Here is a 21057-nt window from a genome sequence, read left to right on the forward strand (position 1 = left end):
CCAAAGATAAAAACCGCTGAATAAATTAAACGTTGCCTGCAAAATCACGGCGTGGCACACGCGGGCACGCCGGCCCGGCATACGCGAAGGCGGTCCAGGGGCACGCGGAGACCGACACGCAAAGCAAACCAACGGCTTCACTCCGCCTCTCAACAATGGCTCTGCCAGCTGCTCACTCCCAAACTATTCCCGTGCAATTCCGTTTACCGTTGATATAAAAACGACGCGTGGATTCAAAAAAATCCGTCTTCTGGATTGGTTATTCTTACATAAATAACCTCCCCGACCGGCCGGCTTGGAGATGCCTTCTCATCCAGCAGTGGATTGACAAAAGGGCTCTCTCCATGTCGTGTGGGTCGTAGGGTGTTATTTACCATACTTCACCAGACCGGTTAGTACAAATTGGTGGTAAGAAGCATAGACAGGGGAGCATAGATGTGGAGTGCAACAACAGACATTGCTGCAGCCGTTTGCTGCCCACAATGTAGCCTGTAGTCCATCACACCTGGTATGCACTGTGGTCGCCCATCAAAGCACTATCCAGGCTGCCCGCTGCTTAGTGTTCGAGTTTTGACGAGATCAGGATAATCGGGCTGATTTGGTCATAGGCTGATTACCGGATGGCATGCTTTCTTATTTCAGGCTGTGCCCAATGTGTCATGATTAATAAAAATGAATGAAATACTCGTGTGTTAATATTTGCAACGGGATTTATATTTGCAACAATTACAGTGCATGCCTCCAACAAAAACAACGTGATGCAATGGCAGTATTTCTAAAGGAAATAGGTTATAGTTATATTTGTGCGCAGACGAAATGTGCAAGTAATAAGCCTAAATTACGCGGGGTGTATAAACATTTTGTCGAACATTATGAACCTCTGCCTAATTTTTAAAGATTGAGATTGTTTTTTTTTATATCAAAAAGTTATTAATTTTAACATTAAAGTACAGTTATAATGGGTGTGTGTATTTGCGTAAGACGGACGCCATAAAGAGAGTACAAAGTTTTGTTTATACTTCTGAAAGTCTAAAGATTTAATGTTTTTTCTTGGATAAAAAAGTAAATCCCTTCTTGAAGGATAAGTTTGTGCAGGATTAACAAACTAACACCTGAGCAATAAACATTTCCCTCCAAAAAACGCAATCTGTCAAAAACCTTGTTCGGGCAAACAAGACTTCACAAAAGTTTTAATCCTCTAACAAGTGTTTCGGATACCTTGATAATTCCTTCTAATTCCAGGAATAACAGATTTGCCTGATAACAATTGTCAGGGGAGGCCTTCCGTGCAACCGGTAACAACACAGGGCCCGTGACGGAGCAGAGACCACCACACTCTGGTATCGCTGGACCGTGCCCCTTCAGCAATTATCTGCTCCGAATGGGCCACCAAAAGCCAAGCGCTGATAACAGGAGACAGCGTGTAGCAGTCACTGGAGGTGGCACACTTTTTTTGCTGGGTGGGGTGGGGGCAAAGAGCCATCTCTACGCTCTTATCTCTCTCTCTCTATCGGCCCAACGAAGTCGCCAAGCCTGCTGGAGAGGAAAGAGCAGCGACGTTGGCGTGGAGAGAGAGCCGCTGAAAAGGCCACTTCTGTGCTAAACGCGAGCTGAACGTCGTGACGCATCCCACAAGTGTCGCTGAGCGCCGGTCAATTCCAACTAACGCAGATTAGATTTTTGGCACCAGTCGCAGTGGGCGGGATCAGTATGAGCCGGTCCTAACAGAGACAAATTAGGCGCAGAACGATGACCCTTCAGAGGTCAGACGATCCATATTCTTTATCTTTAACGCCATGTCAAATGGCTTTGCTTCCCGGGGTCACTCAAAGGACAACAGCCGCATAGGCTTGTTTGATTAGCGCACGCCAATACTTCACAGAAACCAGTGCTACCCTCCATGTGACATTCAAAGACTTCCTCCCTTAAAAAAACACAACTATTGGAAGGAAAGTATTTTAATTACAAGAATCTTACTCGTAAGCGCCGCATAATATAAGACTGTCACCTAAACTAGAATAGGGTATAAAGCGGTTAAACTAGTGAAACTAGAGACCAAAGTTCAATTCCCGGCCCTGGCTAACATAAGTGGCGGGTTAAATCAGAACCGGTCCTGGGCTCCCTATTTCAACAACCCTCCACTGACCACCGTGGTGAAGGATGGTCAATCAACCACAATGACATAGGAAGGCTTTCATCCGAGCAGAAGATTGGAATGTTGTTGTTGTTGTATTAGAATCTTATTTCCCATTAGAATATTGAATATTTAACAAGCTGTAGCGTGTTATACTTTTTTTATTCTTCACCCAAACAGTACTAATAAGTTTGTTAAGAGTCACTTATTTGAGGGAATGTCTCCCTTGAACAAAGTACTTGTTCATAATAGAGGTTTTTGTTGGGTTAGATCGCACAATTATCTAAATGTGTCGTCAAAACCCGCCACCACCCGACATAGTACGAGTGACAAATTGGTATGTTCTGTCTACGTGGCAACCCTTACTAGTTGGCTGTGTCGGGTGATATTGGTCACGAGAGCCTACCTGTTAAAAGGCACTTATTGCCTGTTGGCTAGTACCAGTTAAAAAAGAAAAGGTAATTTGTCTGTAATAAAACTTCTAATCAGCAACAGGTTACATTAATTTAACACTACACACGCCAATAAATTTAATTCCATTATATTATATGTAGCAAACATAAAAAGAATGATATTACAAACAACAGAGAACATTATTTAGATTACAACAAAAATACAAAGCATAATTAACACAAGGCACATTCTACAATACACTAAGAATATAACTTTCAAAGTTAGCTGAAATTGAAAAAACTACATACTTTCCATTCAAAATTCTGCACATATGAAAAATTGCCAAAATAAAAACACGTAAAAAAAACACACACCGCTTGAACTTTTCAGTTCAAAAGGAAAAATAAAATAAAAAGTGAATCGACTTACTGCACGCATGTATGCTTCTTATCAAGTTTTAATAAAAAGTGCTCTATTTCACATCGGTGAGATTATCCCTCGGCTGATCCGCGACGGCGCGAGGCAATGATCCCCTCTCCCGTGCTCGCCCTGGGACATCCTGTGCCTCTCCGTGAACTCGGAAAGAAAGCAAGCCTCCTGCCAACGGTGCGGCTGCGTCGGCGGCCAGCGACGCAACGACTCCACGCTCGGAGCGCCTCCTGCAGCCAACGAGCCCAGGCAAGCCTCCAAGCGAGCCCAGGCTGCCCCCTGAGCGAGCCAAGGCTCACCCCGCACGGCTCTCCCCCCACAGCCCTCAGACTGAGCGGGCCCAGGCTAGACCCGCAACGGCTCTCCCCACAGCCCACACCGGCGACGCTCGCTCCAAGACGCTAGTGGTTTCTCTCCAAAGTGCACGGCTGCGCTAGGCGCAGAAACCGTTATTTATAGCAAAGCGTGCGAATAAAGCGGCCATCACATTTTTTTTTTCTACTTGTCCAACTGATTATTAGTGTGTAAATCCTTGATTTAAAATCTTACATGACATAGAGATTGATTATATATTGCTTAAAATAAACATATACATATTACCTTCTGCAGATAGATAACTATGTAAATTAAATTGCTTTAAAGTGTAATTAAATCTGCCGAAAATTTTAATTAATTTGAGGTCAAGAGAAGTCTTTCAAATCGACGATATTTTCCAAAAACTCAGCAGGAAAAAGAGAGAGAAAAAAACAACAACATCAAACCGGAATCTCAAAAATAAACGGCGTCCGTTGTGGGTTAATGCCAGCCGTCTGGCTGCAAACGCCTGACATGCGAAAGTGTTTTAAGTGCCGAAAGCGCTGCTGTTGATTTTCTAGGATTCCTGCTAAAGCACCCGCGCTTACTGTCCACCTGACCAAGCCGGCCGGCTTCGGCACCAACAACCGTGGCTCTGTGCTCAAGCGCGGGCAAAGAAAAGCGACCGCCATGTGGATCTCGTTTGGTTTCTTTACACTCGGCTGAAGTGTCTTAAGATACTAAATGAATTATTGCCCTTTGAGGGATTCACCATTTCGTTTATTTTTATATATATATACGATCAATACGCTGGACGTTCAAGAATAACACATGCTGGCTGGCCAGCCAGGTCTTCTCTCTGAAAAGGACATTCACACAGTTTGGGACGGGCACTCTCACCTGGTTCCGAAAGAGTTTTTTTCATTCATTCGCGTTCATCGAATATCTCCGCGGTGCGTCGTAGAATCCTTACATCCACATCGGCAGAACTCACTCTCACATAGTGAAACTGATACATTAAAAAAAACCTGCTTTGCTATCTCGCTTCATACGGGCCCACCCCATATAGCCCCCCGCCGCAAGGACGATACATCACGCGCACGCGAATTTCTCTCAAAGCCACCTCCAAAACCCTTACTTTTCTTTAAAATACGCAACATCATTGCGAACAAGGGCATCGGCAATATAAAATCCCACCGAAATCACTTTCACCCCCTCAAACCATTGGAACGATGGGGCTTGTCAAGGACATCGTTTATCACACCAATTAATCTTCATGCCAGATTATAGCTAGCCAGTGCGTGTTGACCTAACTTTGGATTAAAAGCTTGCCCCAACTCAGCCCCCTGCTCTCAACTGTGTGCACAGGATGGAAGATTCCTGTGCAGGGCGACCACTACCGCTGCTCTTATAATGCACAGAGAGAAAAAAAAATCAATATAAACACCGATTTTCCGGCACTGAGATGACTATATGTTGTAGCAAATTTCCTAGCCGAGTCATGCAAAAGTCTTAACTGATTTGCAAGTGATTCGAGTTAAGCCCAGTGCTAAACCCTGTTCCTATAACATTTTGTCAAACGGGTTTAACGTTCTGAAGGGCCACATCAACGTTTTAAACATCGCCGGTGATTCCCATTGCAGTGGACACGTCTTGCTTGGATACATTTGACCACTTTAAACGAATGATGTAAATAACAAGAACAAACACCAATGGGGTTTTCCACAAAAAATATATAATTGAAGTGTTTTTAAAACACTGCTGGAAAGGCCGTAGCAGTGTGTTTTAATCAATCTTTTTCAGAGCCGTCTTTTCACCACTGTAAACAATCTTCAAAGCCTGCAATAACGAGAAACACGGCAATAGTACAGAACTAAAAGTAAATAAACAGCTGCAGCCATATTTATATTTGAACAAATACGCATCTCACAAATGAATACTCAACAACCCCGGTTATATTTGTTTGATTTTCCTTTCCAGCCTTTGCCAAAACCAACGGGGGTGCAGCAGCGTAGACTGCTGGGCGACTGGCCACAGCAAGGGGATCTGCTGTGCTGATAAACTGTGTGACCCTGCAGTGCACAGGCAGAGCCATCACCCGCACCCACACGTCTGGCCAACAACCCCGTGGCAGACGCCACAGGTCACAATAAACGCAGGAATCTCAATGGCCTTAATAATGCTTGCACCCGCAAGCTTGCCGACAGGCACATGGAAGAAACAAAGAATAAGAAACAAAGAGTTTGCGTTTAGCCTGAACGGACCTTTTGGGGTTGCTGTTGTTTGCGAGCTCCTATTGAGCTCGCTGTAGAATAGGTGCTACGGCCAAAGTACATTACAGAAATTTAGGCTGAGCTGATCTACTGGCGGCTCAGACCGGACTGCATTAAACAATTGCCATTGCTGTGCAAGGCCGGGCATCAACCTTGTGTGGCTAAAACCACTAAACAAATACCATGTCAATACAATTACAAAGGTACTGCTATCCATTTAAAAGGCCGGAGATGATTAACGCTGTGTTAAACAAGCATTTAAAAGCCAAGAATCTTCACAGGCTTACAAGGCAAAGCTTTGCAAATATATCTGATGTAAACACGACCAATTGTTCAGAGAAGACTGGCACACAATGACAATTTGCACACCTGATTAATAGTTAATGAGAAGCTTTTAGAAAGTGGGGCATGCAAAATAAAAAAAAAGGTTAAAAAACATGCGGTTGCATCATGGCAAAAGTCCGGACAGCCCCCAACAACTCCTGGACAACCAATGACGAGCCTCGCCCACACTTTAAACATCAACCACCCAATCGTACATTTCCTTGCCACAATCTGTGAAAGGTAGGGGGGAGTGGTTTATGAAGTAAGGGACCAACAAAGGAACGTTTATCAGAAGCCTGGCAATGATGCATGTCCCACATAAATAAACCAGCCCAAACACTGCGCGAGTAGGGTTTAACCCCACAATGTGGACTTGTACCTTGGATTATTTACGATCTGGAGCTCACAGCAGCGAATGAATGACTCTCACAACACTAATAATTGGGGTTTTCCCCTTTTTTTCTGGCAACAAAACTGAAACCTTTTTACAAGGATTCATACTCTTAGGTTTTTTCGGTAAAGTCACGTAGGTAAAAATACATAATAAAAATAATAATAGAAATAAAAGTATAAAATTATAAAATTTATTTTTTACCTACGTGACTTTACCGAAAAACCTAAGAGTATGAATCCTTGCAGTCACAAAGATTCAAAACTAGAACAAGGATTCATGTCTGCATTAAGCACAATACTTGCAGTCAAAATGCAAACAAAAAACACACTATGATAATATATTGGCATTGACCTTGAAACTGATTGGTCCACACCAGGGACGGCTTTCTTTTGAGCCTCGACCCAATTGGTGCTCGACCAGAGGACGCCAAAAGGCGTACAACACTGTAATGTTATGAAGGTGGTACACACTGGCCTGTTCTTCCAGATGAAGACTGTGAAGGCGATTTTAAAGAAACGTTAGACCCCTTCGGAAATACATTCCTGTGTTACGAGATGGAGATGGGATTCCATTTAAGGGACACCGGTAAATGCACATTGTGTGCCAAAGCACCCGAGAATCACTGCACTATCCCAACTGCTCAGTGTCACACCTTCAGCATGCGATTACAACCCCCTCATGAAGCTTTGAGAGCTGAATGGAGTTCAAAAGAACTCACAAACAAACACCTTGTGAAAGGCCCAACGCAGAAGATCCCCATGGTCCACCCTAAATTGCACAAACCATGCCAGATGTGGATACCTGATGCACAAATAGAAAATTAAAAACTGTCCAGTGTGCCACTGTGGTAACTCAGAACAGACCAATACAACGTATAATGACGCAACGCGCGATCCACAAACACGAAAGAGACACCACGGGGCGAGGACACACTCCCTGCTCCTGAAACGATTATCTGGCCTGACCACCTGAATGTGACATTGCAAGTTGTCGCTCTGCATCTACATCAAGCTGTACGACAGCAAGAAGTGTCACACCAACACCTAACTGCTGTGGGACTGCAGTGCAATTACCAAGCATGCACACACAGATGCATATCTTTAAGTGCTCCACGTGGAGTTGTCACAGGAGCCACCAGACTTGGAAGACGTGCGCGCACTACGGGCTAATCGTAATCACTCTGTTGTCTCGCCCAACAGTCAGCATAGAGCTACGTCCGCTAACGAGGGGCGTGAAGCACTCAGCAGAGCCGAGATTACAATTCACGCATCCACCCCTATATATGTAGTTACATCGCTACGTGTCGCAATGTGCGCGAATACAAATTGTACGGAATTCAACGAGCCTAGTGTCGATTTGCTGAGAGTAAGATATCTTTGCAGGGGTCTCTAACGACCTCCTGAACCAATATAATTTCAGCAAGACTCTGAAAGTCAAAAATGTTCCAATGCTTAGCAAAACAATATCTACCACCAACTTAGGGATGAAGAATAATAATGCCACGTGCCTCACACAACATGCAAAATAACACTGAAGAATGGCAATTTCCAGAAATGTTGTAATACTATTTTTCTCAATAAACGCTTTGGCGGTTTAAGCGCTACGTGGTGTTGGTTTGCAGAATTCCATTTATGCTCCACATGTCAGCAAAAAGCTCGCTTTCAAATGTTTTACGTTGAAGCGTAACGGGAAAAGTCGTGGCCAAACAATCTGCAAAAGTGCAGCCGTAAAAGTGTCTCTTGCAAACAAGCTATATTTACCGTCGCGCAATCAGCAAGTTGTTGAAATTAAATAATGATTATCATAGAGTTCTGGGTGAATGTGACAATCCTTTGAGAGGCGGACAATGAAAAATCCAAGGGACAATTTGGTAAATTGAGCATTTGCGCCAAGAAACAAAACACGATACGGGTCAGCATGGATTGCTTCTGACTTCAGAGGCAATTTCATTATGGGGTTTTTTTTTTCAATTTGCTGCATTGGGGTTATGTTGCGAGCCGAACCGCCCTGCAACGAGAAAAACAACTGTACGGGGACTGACAGCTGCTTGGCTGGATATAGTGCAGACAATTAGGATAGGACAGGCTGGATGCAGAGAAAAGGGGAAATGATGACAAGGACGTTTATTATAATATGGTTTGTGACAATGATGGCTATAATTATGCATTATAATGTACGTTGAACTTCTTTCGTCATCCGTACGTAGCCAACCGTTGCTTATCGTAGGTGCGGGGGAAGGACAACAAACTAAACAAGAAGCAGATCTAAAGAAATTAGCTTTCAATCTAGATGTAAAAGTGCATAGCGCCCATACGACACTTTTATTAATTGGCTGTGTCGGGTGGAGGAGGGTTTACGACACATTTTTACACGATGACCTAACCCAAAAGAAACCAATTACGAATTATAACATTGGTAACGAAAGCCTACATAAAATAATAAAAAACACCGAGAATTAGCGTTAAACCTCTCAGACCGACAGCAACTCTTTCTCCACGCAAACAGATGCACTCTCGAAAAGCTGAAGCAGAGGACATTTTCCGAGCAATAAACAAAATGTAAAAACCCACCGTTATAAGCATCGTTAGTAAAAATAAATAAATAAAATCTTCCCGCAGAAAAGGGTTCATTTATATTACTGAACATTAATGCAAGACAAATCAAGGCAGGAGTCAGAATTGGGAAATTTGTGGTGCATAAACTTGAATCTTTCATTACGTCTCTCTAACATAGCATGCATATGATGTGATGTATACAACACAAGAGGGTTTAATTTATGAGTTTCTAAAATGTTAGGTGTGCAGCTTATAAATCACTCACTTTGCGTTCTCTCACCCACCAGAGCCGTATAAAAACACAGCATTGCTCTATAAATAGTGGGGTCCAGAAGAATTAACAAAAATTCATTTACGTCTGCTTGTGTTTTGCTTCAGCCAAAGCTCCGTTTTTTTTACTGGCCACCATGAAAAGGGTGCTGCAATTATCTTACATTTTTGCACATGAAAAAAAGACGAGTTTTTAAACACAAAACTAAGTGCTCTATTAGATATTATTAGGATTTGCGTTGATAGGACTTATTACATAAATACATTTACGATACATTTAAATCTCAGGTTGACATGCGGTTCGTGTGAATGTCAGGCAAGGCATAAGCAAAATAAACGTTTCCCAGTACCTGATGGCATTGTATATTTCTTCCAGCATGTCTTGCTCAAAGTCTTTAGACCCATTAACTCCTTTTAGGTTCTTCTTAAATTCCTGTCAATGAGAGGCACACAAAACAAGAAATATTTAAAGAAAAATACTCAGGCCAAGTTGCCAGCAGTACAAATTATTTCCGGATAAAAAGAACAATACTAAATGTTAACTGAGCACCTTAAAGCTACACAAGTTCTCATTTTATAGTGAGTACTGGTTTGTTCTTGGAGAGACGTTCATCTAGCAGCGGATTGAACTTGTCTTATGATGAGTTGTCACATAAAAAACACCGAAATACATTCATGAGTGGGGGTTATCGTAGCTTAATTAACTTTCGAATGGTCATGGAGGTCAGTGTTATCACATCTGTCATAAAAAAGCCACATTTAAAAATAGTTGCCGTGATGTTTATTTCCCTTATTACTGCATTTTCTAGGCTATTGCTCCACATCTCGTACAATGAACCAACTACAGCTTGCATCATGTATTAACACAGAAAGTACAGAAATAATCCCATCCATACCGACAAAATTGTTATTTTCCACCACCATCTCACACACCCAATGGCGTTTGACAATAAACTTGCTGTTCTTGGTGAACTCTCTCATACACCAACTCTTTAAATGTACAATAAAAAGATATTTCCTAAAGGGTGTAACACTGTGTGGTACCTGCTTACTCACAAAGGCAGAAAACAATTGAGACACCCTCTTTTAATTAGTCATCTTGTTTGCACATAAGCACACTCACTGCATATTACAAACAAACTAACACATTTACGCAGCACAAGCTGAAAGGATGGTCTTACTAAATCTCCCTGGACAAACTGACTAACAATGGTTGAGATGGAAGGGGGGGGGGGAATGTCAAACTTTTTTATGATAATTTTTGTTGCACCCATCAAATTCATCAGCTGATAAACTTGTGACCTGCTCACAAGCTGTAGGCAGATAGGCAATGCCACCCACAACACAGAAACAGGGGCCACACATGCTTTCGCTCAGCTGTCTCGTCTGACATGCATTCGCAAAAAAAAGCCCTCCGGCTGCTTTTAACGCGACTGCCAAATGTCACCTACTGCCGGGGCAGGCCATGGGACCTTGGCACTGGGCTGCAGAGACCAGGGCCCTGCTCGGATGCTGCTGCACTCACACTCATTCACACTCCGGTGGGTAGTGGAGATGTGAACGTCGAGTTGAGTGCCCCCTGTGCGATTGGGTTCAGTGGCTGGGTGGGTTGGGGGGGTGGGTTGGATTGAGTGGGTGGATTGAGTGGGTGGATTTGGTGGGTGGGTTGGTTGGGTGGGTTGGCTGGGTGGCTGGGTGGGTGGAGTGAGTGGATTGGCTGGGTAGGTTGGGTGGGTTGAGTGGGTGGGTTGGCTGGGTGGCTGGGTGGGTAGAGTGAGTGGGTTGGCTGGGTAGGTTGGATGGGTGGGTGGGTGGGTTGGCTGGGTGGCTGGGTGGGTTGGCTGGGGAGGTTGGGTGTGTTGAGTGGGTGGGTTGAGTGGTGGGTTGGGTGGTGGCTTGGCTGGGTGGCTGGAGTGGGTAGGTTGGGTGGGCGAGCTGTGGGAACTCTCTCGTTTCCACGCGATGAAGCAAGATTACCACTTGACCCTCCCGTCTTTCTCACTGGCTTCTGCTCTCTTGGGCTGAAGTAAAATACTGAGTGAATGTAGCCTTGAAAGGGAATCCTGATAATCCAAGTGGTGCAAAAAAAATTATGCCTGCAAGAGTCCCGCCCTCTACATCAAACACACTGAATCAAGGAGCACAATGGTTTCCAACCAAGGTAACAAAAATCACAGCCTATCTCTAATCGCCCAACAGCACTCTGGGATTGATCCGGATTTAGCAGGTAAGGCCTATTACGGTCTGAAAACACGCGCCACTTGCATTATTTTTTTGGTAAACTTGGAATAAGTTGAAAACGGACCATATGGAAACATAATTTAATTTTGCATAGACTCCTTTCAGATTACATTAGCATTTCTTTACGCGCAACTAATTTAAATAAACACACAAGTAGAAAAAAAGCGGACATACGTAAATAATGGGGTGCTCTGAGATGTGGTAAAAAAAAAGGAAAGCCATGACACGTTGTTGAATTGCTCAAGGTGACAGTTTAATCTGTCACGTGGTGTTTACTGACCATAAAGTTGTTTTTTAAATTTGGCTACACTTTACACAGCTCATCCAGCAGCCTCACCAAGTGGCGAGGATTAATCTTAATGAGGTGGGGGCCCTCTCACCGTCAGATTGCAGCGGTGGCTTTTGCCCACTCTTTTTTTATCAATAGCTACCTGTTAACGATTCATTGAACAAACAGCCTTTAATGCTTGCAAGCCTGGACTGCCGTCAAGTTGACAATTTTTTACGTGTCAATTGTAGTCGCTGGCTACAGTGCAACGCACGACAAGCCACGCTTGCGTCCCTGGATGGTGGCTCGACTGTCGAGCGAGTGGACGGTTGTGAGTTCATATCCCGGGATCCCTCCGAGATCAATAACAAAAAAACAAGGATCACTTTGTGGGGGAAGAGAGCTAACATTGTTCCATGCCAAGCCTCGCCCACCACCGTCACAGGAATGTGGAATTCCCATCACTGGCTCAGGTCTGAAAAGTGGATGAGCACGGCCTCAATACCCATTTGAGCAGGAAATCAGTTTTACGTCTTCTGTAATGCAAGGCACTTAAGAGAAGTGTTTACAACTATGCATGTATTTTGTTTAGTCGATGGATCTTTCTTTTTGTTATATGTTGTAATAACTTTTTCAATAATGAAGGTATTAATAATTGTTACCTTTCTTTAGCTCCAATTATAACTTGCTCATGTAAAATTATAAGTGATGTATTGGGGTGTGTTTAAAGCAAGCTGTGTCCCTTTATAAATTACGAGAAAGGGAAAAAAAAGGCTGAGCTAGCAAAAACATAAATAATAAATTAAATTTAGTACCCCTCTTACTGTTACAACATAAACACCGAAATGCATTAACGCAATAATCAATCATAAGAATGCATTTTCACACACAAAACATTCTGTAGGTGGACAGTTCTAATAACATTGCTGGGCTGATCGGTTAAACTAGAAACTAGACCAGGCCTGAGTAAAACAATGTTTATCTAGCAGAGCCCAAAAAAAAATACGAAAAAAAAGAGAAAACATATGCTACGGAGTCCTGTTAAGTTTCTATAGTAAATATGTTTTTTCATGAAAAGAGAGAGCTGGCATAACATTTATCAATGGCACGAGATGTTTAATGTTCGTGGGTTTGGTGCAGGTGGTACAAAGGAAGCCACGGCATCAATCAAAGTCTCGGGGATGGAAGGATAAACACTGACGCAAATACATCAGCCCTTAACTGATGATGTGCCGCTCTAGAATTAACAGATGTATTTTGGGATAAATCAGATACTGCCAAGCCCATACTTTGTCTCCATGCACTGTACAATGGGAACCATCAAACAATCATCCACACATGTGCAATATCAACAGGAAGTTCTTTTGTAAAATCTTAAATAGACACACTCAACCATAGCCACCACCAAATTCTGTTGGCGAGCATCGATTAAGACCAGCGCGACCAACAACACACACACACAGCTTCCCGTGCCGCCCCTGCAGTGATGTCAGTCGCACCAGCACACCGAGTGCTCATTAGATTGAGTGGAACTAATGGGAGGTCCACGCTAAGTTCGGACACCAATCACCACACCGTAGTGGACAGAGAAAGCACTGGTTACTGGGATAAGGGTACAAATGCTACTTATCACTGCTCCACGCTCTGCACTGCACAAAAGTTAACACACAAGGTGTAAGTGAAATTTGACAGACTAAAGAGTAAACACAGAAAAAAACCAATGTGGCCTTACCTCCAGAGTCATGGGCACATTCTGCTTGCGGACGTTGTGGTTGTGCTGGTCAGTGTTGAGCATGATAACCGCGTAGGCCAGGGCAAAACACGCGTCGTTGTTCACAAACGGGCTCCCATTCATCACCTGCAAAGGCATACGCGCACGTCTTGTCAAAGTGTACACTCCGCTGCCCTTGCTTGCACAGTGAACACAGGCAGTGATGATGGGCGGCAATCAGCCGAGTCACCGTGGCTTAATATTGGCTGTGTGGAGTACACCGACAACCCTTTCATCAATCCACCGTTGGAGAAGCGACTTCCCATGTCGTACACGTTCCATGGGGTAATTCGGCAATACTTTACCTCGTTGGTTTGTGCAGGCTGGTGGAGGTGGGGAGCATTAATGTGGAAGCATAGATCGGAATAAAATTATGGATCTTGCTGTACTGCCCTCTGCTGCCAAACCACGTAGCCTCGTAGTAGCCTATAACAACCTGCTGGGCGGTTGCCCGTACCTAACATTTAAAAAAAATATTTTACCAGGTAAGGCCCACTGAGCTGTATAGATCTTTTTCAGAAGCGACCTGGCCACAAATGATAGCTCAATTAAGTTGCTCATCATGTGGAAATGTATCGTGGCCAAATATCTCTTACATGCATGTTTCTAAATGTGGAGGGGAAAAACCAGACTTGGAGAAAAATCACATGACCACGGGGAGAACATGCAAACTCCAAAAAACTTGCTTAGCTTCCGAGATGCGAGACTACATAGATACCAGGTGATTTGGCCATAGGTGGCTATGTAGTAGAATTTTATAATTTGCAGTGTATCAGTCAATTTAATCATCACCATCTTCCTTATGCTAAGGAAGGCTTGATGCATGCTCAGATTAGGCCTGATGCACGTTCAGCATAATGTTTCTGGGTCCCAACTGATTTAAAAACTGTGGGTTATATATCCAAATAAAGGCATAGTGAATAAAAAAAACGGTGAACTTTAAATACTTTTCACGATTTACAATTCTACGAATACATTTTTTATTTTATTATAAAACCCAATTTTCTGCCAAGCCGTGTCCTTGGTAAGAACCTTGCAGAAAACCATGCAGTATTATATTTCCATTAAAAGTGAACGTAAAAAGGTTTACTGAACTTAATGGACGTGAAATTAATCCGCGTATTCTTTAAAATATCATCGACTGTCAAGCAGAGATTAAATTCATAATGGATAGCATAGCCTCGCCGGATACGATCTCCAGCTTGAAGATTTTTTTTATACTGCGAGTCAAAACAAAAGCCATCCTGTGCATTAAAAGGCATCTTGAAATTGTCTTATATCAGCACACACAAACCAGTCCCTGTTATAAGAATATTATTACTTCCAAGGCGACCTACACATGTAAAGTGGATTTTTTCACAGAACACTTGTTATTTCTCCGATCTAAAACTCTAGCAAACCCAATTAGCAAACGTTTCTTTGTAGATATGTACCTGAGTGTCCCTGGCTGTGTGAAACTAGTTTTACTAATTAAAGAGTTTAACACGTAGGCTTTCGCGACCAATGTTATTCATAATCAACGTTTTTGGGTTTAGATCGCGTTATTTATAAATGTGTCGTAACCCTCCACCACCCGACACGGCCAATCAGTAAAAATGTGTCACGTTGACAAAAGACAAATAGTTCACTGCTTTAGCCCACCGGTGTGTTGAAGCCACAACATTTACAATTTGAGTACGACGTTTCGCTGGTAATTGCATCCAGCATCATCGGGCAATTCGCCATTCTGGCGCCATTCTGGCGAATTGCCCGATGATGCTGGATGCAATTACCAGCGAAACGTCGTACTCAAATTGTAAATGTTGTGGCTTCAACACACCGGTGGGCTAAAGCAGTGAACTATTTGTCTTTTGTCAACGTGACACATTTTTACTGATTGGCCGTGTCGGGTGGTGGAGGGTTACGACACATTTATAAATAACGCGATCTAAACCCAAAAACGTTGATTATGAATAAAGAGTTTAAAAAAAAAATACCATCACATACCTGTCAACCCACACGGTTCACCCATATTCTTGAATCAGGGAAATTGAGTTCAGGTCCATACGGCGTACAGCCGTTTCAATACGGGCATTTTTAAAAAATTTTGTGTCTATTTGTTTGTGTTTCTCCCTTGTCATGGGATTTGGTAGGATGAACGTTGCACGGGTGACGAATAACATCTGAATTGGTCTGTGATAAGGTAGGCCCTGGATAAGGGGTTTACAAGGCTGCCATCATGATTTACTGTCTCCGGTGACATCCCTGCATCGACGTCTTTAAAATTATGGATGCAACGATGCATCTACAAACGTGAATTACAATCGATTCATAGCTAATTCTACGCGCTTCAATAGTGCAAATAACAATCAATTCATTCCCATTCATGCAAATTGCATGCACATTTTATTCTAGCCATATATATACCCAAGGAATATTCAACCATTCCAATGAGACAGTACAAACGGGAAACAATACACAACAGGAAAAAGTCATACATTCTTGATTCAAGTTGTGGTTCCAAATCATGATAATCCATAAAGCTCATGGGAGGAGTGCATCGTTAAGACACTGAATATATAACTGTACAGGAGTTGCACCATTAGACTGCTATAATGACACACTTGACCGTGACTTTATAGTTTCTATTCTAATTTATAAATATACAAGCTATTAAATACATGAAAATTATCTCATCACTTTATCTCATCACCGTATCTCATAACTGTATCTCATCACATTCTCGCATGACATTCTCTCTCATCGTTTTATAGCATCACTTTATCTTGCTCTCTCGATGCAGTCGTGTGGAGTTGCAGATGCAATTAGCAGAAAGCCAAAAATCGCAGGCAGCAAGTTCGTGCATAACGAGGAGGATACTCTCAAGTATTTGTTTTTTTCCTAGTTTACAAACGGCAGGCACTGCACACCGCAGTTGTACGCGCCCTCGCCGCAGAGTTCACACGGCGCCGCGGAAGAAGTTACGGGGGGGGGGGGGGGGGGGGGGGGGGAGGTTCACCGGCGCTGCAAAGGGGCCAGGACACTCACATGCCACTGGTCGGTGAAGGCCTCCAGCAGACGGTGAATAACGGGGGCCTCCCCGGACAGACGAAACGCCTCCAGGTAGAGGCGAAGACTCTCGTCAATACGCAGCGTCTCAAACGTGAAGGTCCTGCGGCCAAAACGTACGGGAAGGTTGGTTCGTGCGGGTGCGTGCGCGCCACAGACACACCGCCGATTGAGCGCGGCAGGCCACGAAGGTTGCGAAAGAAGTTCAACATACGTACACGTAAATATGTACACTGACACACGTGCAACGATTCCCCATTGAGCTTCACATACCGACGAGGTAAAAAGCTGTTCACGAGCACTGGCTAAGGCTGGCTCGGCACAAGAGGTCGAGGTGTGGACGAGCACGACGCAACCCACTACAGTCTCCAGTGCTTGTGTCAGAGGTCGGAATCGGGTACCCGATACCCATACCCTACCCGATACCCGGCTACCCGTACCCGGCCGGGTACGGGTACCCGTTTGCGACCCTGGTGCGGCCGGGTGCGGGTAGGCCGTGAGTCACTGGTGAGTAACCGTTTGTCACTCATTTCCTAACGTCTTGTCTCTTCTCACAACTCAAGTTCCTAGAATCAACCCACCCGCGCCTGCAACATGGCTTCATCCCAGAAGTCGCAATCGGGTACCCGATACCCGTACCCTACCCGATACCCGGCTACCCGTACCCGGCCGGGTACGGGTACCCATTTGCGACCCTGGTGCGGCCGGGTACGTGTAAGGAATCAAAACCCGTTTGCGACCTCTGGCTTGTGTTAACCACACCACCACGACAGCAGGTAGTCATTTGGGGCTGAATATACCCAAAAAAGGACCAGGCTAAAGTTCAGAAACCAAATGGAAATGTGCACGTGGCATGAAACTCCAATCCAGATTTGCACAAATAAATGCAGCCTAGTTTGAATTCGCCTAATTTGAGTGCAGAACCAAATTGTGATTATTTTGTGTGCGGCCACTGGTGACGGGACTGAAACTGTCAACTCACTACATCTAAGAACCCGATTTTATCACAGGCGCCTGCCCAGATTTGAACCAGGTATCTTAGCGGTGCCAGCCTCAGTACTCTGACCTCTAAGCCAGCCTCGAATCAAGAATCCACACAGAGGCAATGCATCAACCTGTGGAGGGGGAGGTGAATGGATACGAGCCAAAATATGACCGAACATCAATAAACAAACAAATAAAAAAAATTAACCCGTAAAAACAAAGTTTTTCACTATAAATCATTTATATGCGTGGCGGCTAGAGTCCTCTCGTCCTCTGGCTTGAGATGGCTGCCACCTATGGGTCAGATGATTGCCTGCCACCATTAAGCAATTGGTAATTAAATATAAAAAAAAAATTCCTAAAAAGTGTAAAGTTATGCAAAAAAATTTTCACGAAAATAAATTGTCACGGACAACGAGTCTGTGTGCAAAATGTCAGCTCGATTGGATCACGGGAAGTGGGTTAAAAAACGACCGAAAGATTTGCACGGTCGTAAGCGCGCAAGCAAGCAAGCAAGCACGCAAGCAAGCAAGCGAACTTAATTTAAAGGATTAAAAAATGACCCATGCTACACATTTCCGCACGCCCTGCATTACACGACGCTACCCATCCTAGCCCGGCGTGTCCCTCGCGAGTGGTGCCCGAGGACGGGTGTAAACGGGGAGGCGGGCGACTGACTTGACGAAGGCGCTGAGTAGCTCTTTGTGCTTCCTGTCGCTGACGAACTCGCCGATCATCTTCTTGTCGAGGCGTGGGTTGTCGCGCAGCCAGCGGGCCACCTCCGTGCAGTCCATAGGCGTCGCGAGCAGCTTGTTCTCCTGCAGGAACTCGATGCCCGTCTTGGGCTTCACGTTGAACTTCTCCGTGCCTTTCATCAGCAGCTGCGGGGAAGAAACGCGGCGTGCGTGGGTGTCAATGTGCGTACGTACGTAGGTACGCGCGGCATGTGAATTAAAAGGCTTGTGCTGTTTAATGGCGATGTCATCCCTTTGTCCGGTATGTATGTATGCTGAACTTATTTTGCACCGTACGTAGCCACCCGTGCGAATCGGAGGTGGGGGGGAAGGACAACAAAACAAAAGTAAAGCTTAGCCAGGTCTCGGGATGCTTTTTCAGGCCGTTTTTGCATTTGGGAGGAAACCGGGGGAGTCAGAGAAAGTCCATGCATTCACTGAAAGGTTGACACAGATGGGTTTGCGGGCAACTTTTGCTGAACTCTTATCTCCTGGCCAACTCGGAGGCCGGCGTGTTTTGGGAGTTTCACAAATCTCCCAGTAATCCATCAGCCCTCGCCTCCCAAGCGCTGGATCACGTGCGTGTGTCACGACACTTGGTTCACACTTCATAGGTCTCTCGAACAAGCACTGCTAAGCTAAAGCAGGCTCAGGACACGTTTAGATACCAAACCATACTGGTATCCTTTCGCTGGGAGCACAATGTTGGTGAAGAGGATCATGCCGGTAGTGCACTAACGGCTATAACGTAGCTCCAATAAACACATTATTGTAAATGAGCTGGAGAATTTTCAGTGGCACGGAATACCCAGTGATATCAGACTCATAATTCATGCATTTATTACTCATTCATATTTCGTGACTTGCTTAGCATATTCTATATTTTTGCCCGCCTATCGTTTTTTGCATTCTATGCCTTTGTAACTTGCTGACCCGCCCATACTGGACATCTGTGAAAAAGAGCTGCAAAACTCATCGGATTTCTCCAGTAGAAATAAAGATTCTTATTCCGATTCTGATATCCCATTCACAAAATATTAGGTCAGTCTTTAGTTTTTCCCAGTCAGGGACAAGTGTCTTCCGTGCAACTACCTTTGGTAATTACATACGAGTCGGTGGGTAATGTAAATATACTTTGACGTTTTTTTTTATAATGGAGATAGTCGTTCAATGCATACAACAATAGAAGGACTGTCTGGAGATATCTACCGAATTCCAAAAGGGACGGTCAGTGAGCTCATACGGCAAGACAACAAAAATGCGTTTTCCCAAGTTTACGCGATAGATCAAGCACGGTTTCGTAATTTTTTGTGGTTTAAAAAGCATATGGTGCATTGTCGAATGTCGAGTGTACCTTCTTCTTCGTCTTTATTTGAGCAAGTTCCTGAGGAGTGGGCAGGCAGGAAGAAAATCTCGCTGGCTTCTTCGGAGGTTTCTTATCAGCTGGGCAAACAAAATCGTCCAAACGTGAAAGAGAAGAACGCGTCAATAGCATCGATGACAGCTATGGTTGCTCATGGTCTGAGGTTAGTGGAGCACACGAATGACAGGCAGCACCTGCTATGCCAACACGGCAGTTATGCTGCATGAACGGGTCAATCAGCGACCTATTACAACGAATATGTTCATTTTCAGTAGAGATGACCGGCGCAGGCTAGCTACGACTGGTAACCACAACTGCAGTGAAATGAGACACAACCGTTTTCAGATGCTTGATAACGTAACACTTTGCTGGTCTTTAAATGTCAGCGTATAGTTACAGTAAGTTACAAACACAGTCATGTGATCACTAATACTCGCAATAATAAATCATACCTCACGTGTACTCAGTGAAGCAATGCAGACTACATAGGCTCTTACGTGAAGCAAAAGAGCCTTATTTGTAAAATAAGGGGCTCTCATTTGGAACACAAGGGTGCGTTTCTATTATGCTGACGAAGAGCACCACAACTTGGGTATTTTAACATTCCACCCATCTGTAATACTCCACAAAACGGGGGAGCGCGGTGCATGAGCGGGAACTTAGTGAGCGAGACACGGAGTGCTAAGCGGCGAAGGGCAAAATCAAAGGGAGCTACGCATCTCTTCATCCTCACAAGAGTTCTTGAAAGGGCACCTCACGCCCCGCGACTCGGGGTTTAACGTTCACAATCAGGGGGCTGGCCACCAAGCTCCCTCGCGCGCACAATACAGCAGCAGGACCAGAGGCAATTAAAATGCGGAGGGAGCATCTGCATAAAATAATACCCTGGCCCTGTTTAAATAGCACATAATTCACTCTGGCAGATAAATCAGGGCTTTATTTAACAATCCACTGGATTTAATCTTCAAAAACGAAATTACTGCACAGCACGAGGAGGTCCATATGCAGCTGGTATTTCACAAAAGGCCCCAGATATTTAATCACAGCCCAATGTCTGCTGTCCATGCATTCATTTTAAACCTACGCCGACACCAACAATGACAATTAAAACCTACGGGCAGATACACACACACACACACTTGTGCGCATCTGTACATGTGCGCACGCAAACACACACACACACGCATACAAGCACACTTCCCTACTGGTGTGTGTGGCAGCAGCAGCAGCATGACAAGTCTGTTTAATTTGAAGCTTTAGGGATTTGCTTCTCATCACGGAATTGATTTCCTATTTATGAGTAGGCTTTAATCAAGCATGGTAATTTAACGAATTCAAGATATTCGCATTTATTTTATATTGATGCACCACAATGCTGCACCGATACAGCCCTTGGTAAAATAAAAAATAAATCCCCAATGTCCTGCTGCTATTATTTCTTTCCAGACACAAAAGTCATCATGCTAAACTGACTGAACTGGAGCAATAAATATAAGCACGGAACAGACACAAACATTCAATAATTATAACAAGTGTTCTTGCTTAGGAATTTTGTTATGAAGCAGATGTATGTATTATTTCA

The 21057-nt window shown here is 44.1% G+C and overlaps 1 protein-coding gene across 7 annotated transcripts in view; it reads right to left on the reverse strand.

Moving 5' to 3' along the window:
* Positions 1 to 21057, reverse strand: part of GBF1 (golgi brefeldin A resistant guanine nucleotide exchange factor 1) — a 168492-nt gene that overhangs the window by 35377 nt on the left and 112058 nt on the right. For all 7 annotated transcript variants that reach the window (XM_078597445.1, XM_078597451.1, XM_078597448.1 and 4 more), the window contains 5 exons: positions 19467 to 19555; positions 18057 to 18259; positions 16374 to 16497; positions 13308 to 13433; positions 9417 to 9499 (listed from right to left, as the gene is read on the reverse strand). In XM_078597445.1, the coding sequence (XP_078453571.1) occupies positions 9417 to 9499; positions 13308 to 13433; positions 16374 to 16497; positions 18057 to 18259; positions 19467 to 19555 (625 nt within the window). The remainder of the gene's footprint in view (positions 1 to 9416; positions 9500 to 13307; positions 13434 to 16373; positions 16498 to 18056; positions 18260 to 19466; positions 19556 to 21057) is intronic.

The sequence above is a fragment of the Lampetra planeri genome, chromosome 9 (genome assembly GCF_965212315.1).
Source record: "Lampetra planeri chromosome 9, kcLamPlan1.2.h2, whole genome shotgun sequence".
NCBI lineage: Eukaryota > Metazoa > Chordata > Hyperoartia > Petromyzontiformes > Petromyzontidae > Lampetra > Lampetra planeri.